The sequence below is a fragment of the Lactuca saligna genome, chromosome 9, assembly GCF_052625555.1.
Source record: "Lactuca saligna cultivar CGN05327 chromosome 9, ASM5262555v1, whole genome shotgun sequence".
In the NCBI taxonomy this organism is placed as follows: domain Eukaryota; kingdom Viridiplantae; phylum Streptophyta; class Magnoliopsida; order Asterales; family Asteraceae; genus Lactuca; species Lactuca saligna.
In genome coordinates, this window is record NC_136425.1 from 112,747,706 (window position 1) to 112,750,731 (window position 3,026).

Genomic DNA, 3,026 nt, shown 5'->3' on the forward strand with positions numbered 1-3,026 from the left:
TAGTAAACAAAACGCTCTAAATCCAAATCCTACTTCACGTAGCGTTTAACAAAACGCTACAAGCTATCCGCTCCTAGCTAGTTTTACCGTACACGCCCTATAAGAACCTAAATGAGATGGGGAAAAGGAACATGAAACCAAACTAAAAAATCACACACAGAAACACAAGGAATTTGAAAAATTAAAGCTTGCTTCGATAACACACATTTCCTGCATGAGGTTTCTATAATGCAGCAATAAGAAGATGAGCAATAAATACAAAATCCAATGCACAACCATAAACCGACACAGCCAGTGCTGATGAAAAAAGAAAAGAACAAGAAGTAACAGCATAGAAGCATAAAACAAGAATGGCGGGATGATGGTAGCCTTTTTAAGGTTTGTAAATAGCCGGCGGCGCAAAACAGTGCTATTTCTTGTACTTGGCCTTACAAGAAACAATTGTCAGCGACAAACATGTATTTCAAAATTACACTATAAATTAAAGTTTTTGATTCAATTGCAGACATCAGAATCATATATTGCACAGTTAGTCCGGGATACGGATACTTATTGTCTGTGATTCAGCCAAAGCACAACTCAAGTTCAAAAGGGAAATTGTAATGTTATATAGTAATACTGGATATTGTATTGTTAAGCGATAAGATAGTAACAAGAAACTATTATGCCTCACTGGTGGAGACAGCATCATCTTTATGCTTGATCATGCCAGAATCCACAAGAACTGGTATTTCCGCTGCAAGCCACGGTGCAAGCCCCAAACAAAGCGCATGTGCTATACCAAATCTAGGCCTGAAATATACAAACCTCACTTTATATAAAATAATGTTTAAAAGAAAAACATAATTGTAGACTTTTATTTGTTCACATAACCAGTCCTGGTAGAGGCTTGTTCATAAATACGATGAATCTACTAGGTAAGTTTCTTACGAGTTTTTAGCCCAGAGTGGCTTGAAATGCACCGTCAAGCAAATCTTCCCACCTCTATACATCTGTAGCCAGCCACAAAATGAACAAACATTTAATAAAAACATAAGGATAGACTGTATCACTTCTTTACAAACAAATCCATCCATCTGTAAGTAAGTTATTATAGCTACAAGGTTTTTCTCTGAATTTGCGGAAACCAAAGCTTTTCAAAGTTGGATAACAAACAAAAAGAATTTGTTTTTTTTTGCAAAAAGGATTATTGTCAAGCCCTTTTTGCAGACATTACATCTCACATGATGCTTTGGCGTGGGTGGTTGTGTGAGCCAGCTCAAAGGTTACTAGAAGAATAGCCCTTTTGTATAAATAGGATTCATTGATAATTTGATATGCCTCGCATTCTTTCTAACTAAATACTGTTTTTTTTTTTTCACCTGAATATGTATTACTTAATGCAAGATTCCTGAGCATGCATAAGTAGTTTGGAATTGAATTGCACTCCCCAATTATTTTTTTATATTGATTCTTAGACTAGTAACCCAACTCAGCAAGCAGAGTCCAGTAAAAGATTCAATTCAGCTACCCAAAGATGATACTGATTTTGATTCAAAAGAAATAACCAGAAACTAAGACATCTATAGCTTTCCTAATTTCTCTATTGTGTGGGTCCTTCATCACATCTCATAACAGGAGTTGCTACGGTATCTTCAATTTTTATATCAAAATTGTTAAGATCAAGGCGTTAAATTCACGCCAAATTAAAGTTGAAATGGATCCTATGAATTGATAATAAAGGTTTTCCTATTGAAATATAAACAGCCAAAATCGACTAACAATCATCGATGCTGTAAGATCTTACAATTGATTTAAAATATGCAAAACTGCATAAAAATGGGTTTCTTTACGAACCTTGTGAGTCTTTCCATCGAGTTGGGGAAGCTCAAGTTCAGGAGCTGTGGCAGGGTAGGTCACCGGAATATCAAATTGGAGATCAAATTCATATTTGAGCAAATTATGCACATACCAACACTTTCCTGTCCATCGTGTTCCTTCGGGATTAGCAGCGGAGATACGAAACCAATCGTTGTCTCTGGATTTGTTCATTGAAGTATAGGCGATCAAGGCTTTGTACTCCTCCTTCAGACGCTGAGTCCAAGTGGCGCCATCGCGAGGACCGGCTTTAACTGTTAGGAGAGGAATTTGTGTCAATGTTGACTTGGTGGTCGGATCCCATCCCTCCATTGCTGTCGTTGAGCTCTGAGCTCTAACCCTAGAGAAACCGGTGGACAATAATTTCTGTGCAGTGAGAACTTGAACTTGAAAGCCCTGTTTCGCCTAAAAAAACTTAACCCTCTAATCCTCTATTTCCCAACTTAATATATTTAAAACAAAAACAAAAATAAAAACAAAAAACAAGAAAAAAAATCCTTAGAAATAAGAATTTATGTTTCTTTTCGAATAAAATTATCAGTGATTTAAAGCAAATAAGCAAAATTATCAATGATTTAAAGCACATAAGCTAAATAGATCGAACAATAAAAAGAAATATCATTCTTAAATATTTACATTTGAATATTTTAGGGATGCAAATTCTTTTTCACAAAAATAAAAAGACTATTGTCACTGAAATAGGATAACAATACATACTCATAGGCTAAGCTTTTTTTCTCCTGTCATCTTCTTAAACCTACCGGTATACTCTCCACGAACCGGACCGTGGTTGAGATGACAACAAACAACGGTCGTGCACACAAAGAGCTCAGAGAAGGTACGGAGAAGGTATGGTATCGTTGGGTAGATACAAACTCTTGAATCCCAGTCTTAAGTATGCTCAAGTATCGCGACATCCAGGCGTGTTTCGAAGCAGAATACTTGGGATAGAAAAAAGCTCTCTCAGTAAACATCTAGGCGATCTCCATCACTAACTATGTCATCTTCCTCAACGACAGATACTCCTGAGCCAACCTCTCCCTCTCCACCAAGGAACATACTCTATGCAAAACATCTCCAAGAACTGCCCTAAGTTATAGCAATCCTCTACTCAGGGATATAAGAATCAATCATCAGCTTCCACCAGTCCTTCGCGCCAAGACAAAGAA

General features: G+C 36.8%; 1 protein-coding gene across 1 annotated transcript; it reads right to left on the reverse strand.

Annotated features, from left to right (window-relative positions):
* Positions 1–477: 477 nt before the first annotated feature.
* LOC145018095 (ubiquitin-fold modifier-conjugating enzyme) lies at positions 478–2,284 on the reverse strand. Its single transcript, XM_078976016.1, has 3 exons — positions 1,837–2,284; positions 931–992; positions 478–792 (listed from the first exon to the last, which is right to left on the reverse strand). The coding sequence occupies exons 1-3, from the start codon at positions 2,167–2,169 to the stop codon at positions 663–665; spliced, it is 525 nt and encodes a 174-aa protein (XP_078832142.1). The 5' UTR covers positions 2,170–2,284; the 3' UTR covers positions 478–662.
* Positions 2,285–3,026: the final 742 nt, after the last annotated feature.

Coding starts and splice junctions, on each gene's coding strand:
- LOC145018095 (XM_078976016.1), bottom strand. CDS start 2,169: ATGGAGGGATGGGATCCGACCACCAAGTCAACATTGACACAAATTCCT. Junction 993..1,836: donor TCGATGGAAAGACTCACAAG/GTTCGTAAAGAA, acceptor GGCTGGCTACAG/ATGTATAGAGGTGGGAAGAT. Junction 793..930: donor CCACTCTGGGCTAAAAACTC/GTAAGAAACTTA, acceptor TGTATATTTCAG/GCCTAGATTTGGTATAGCAC.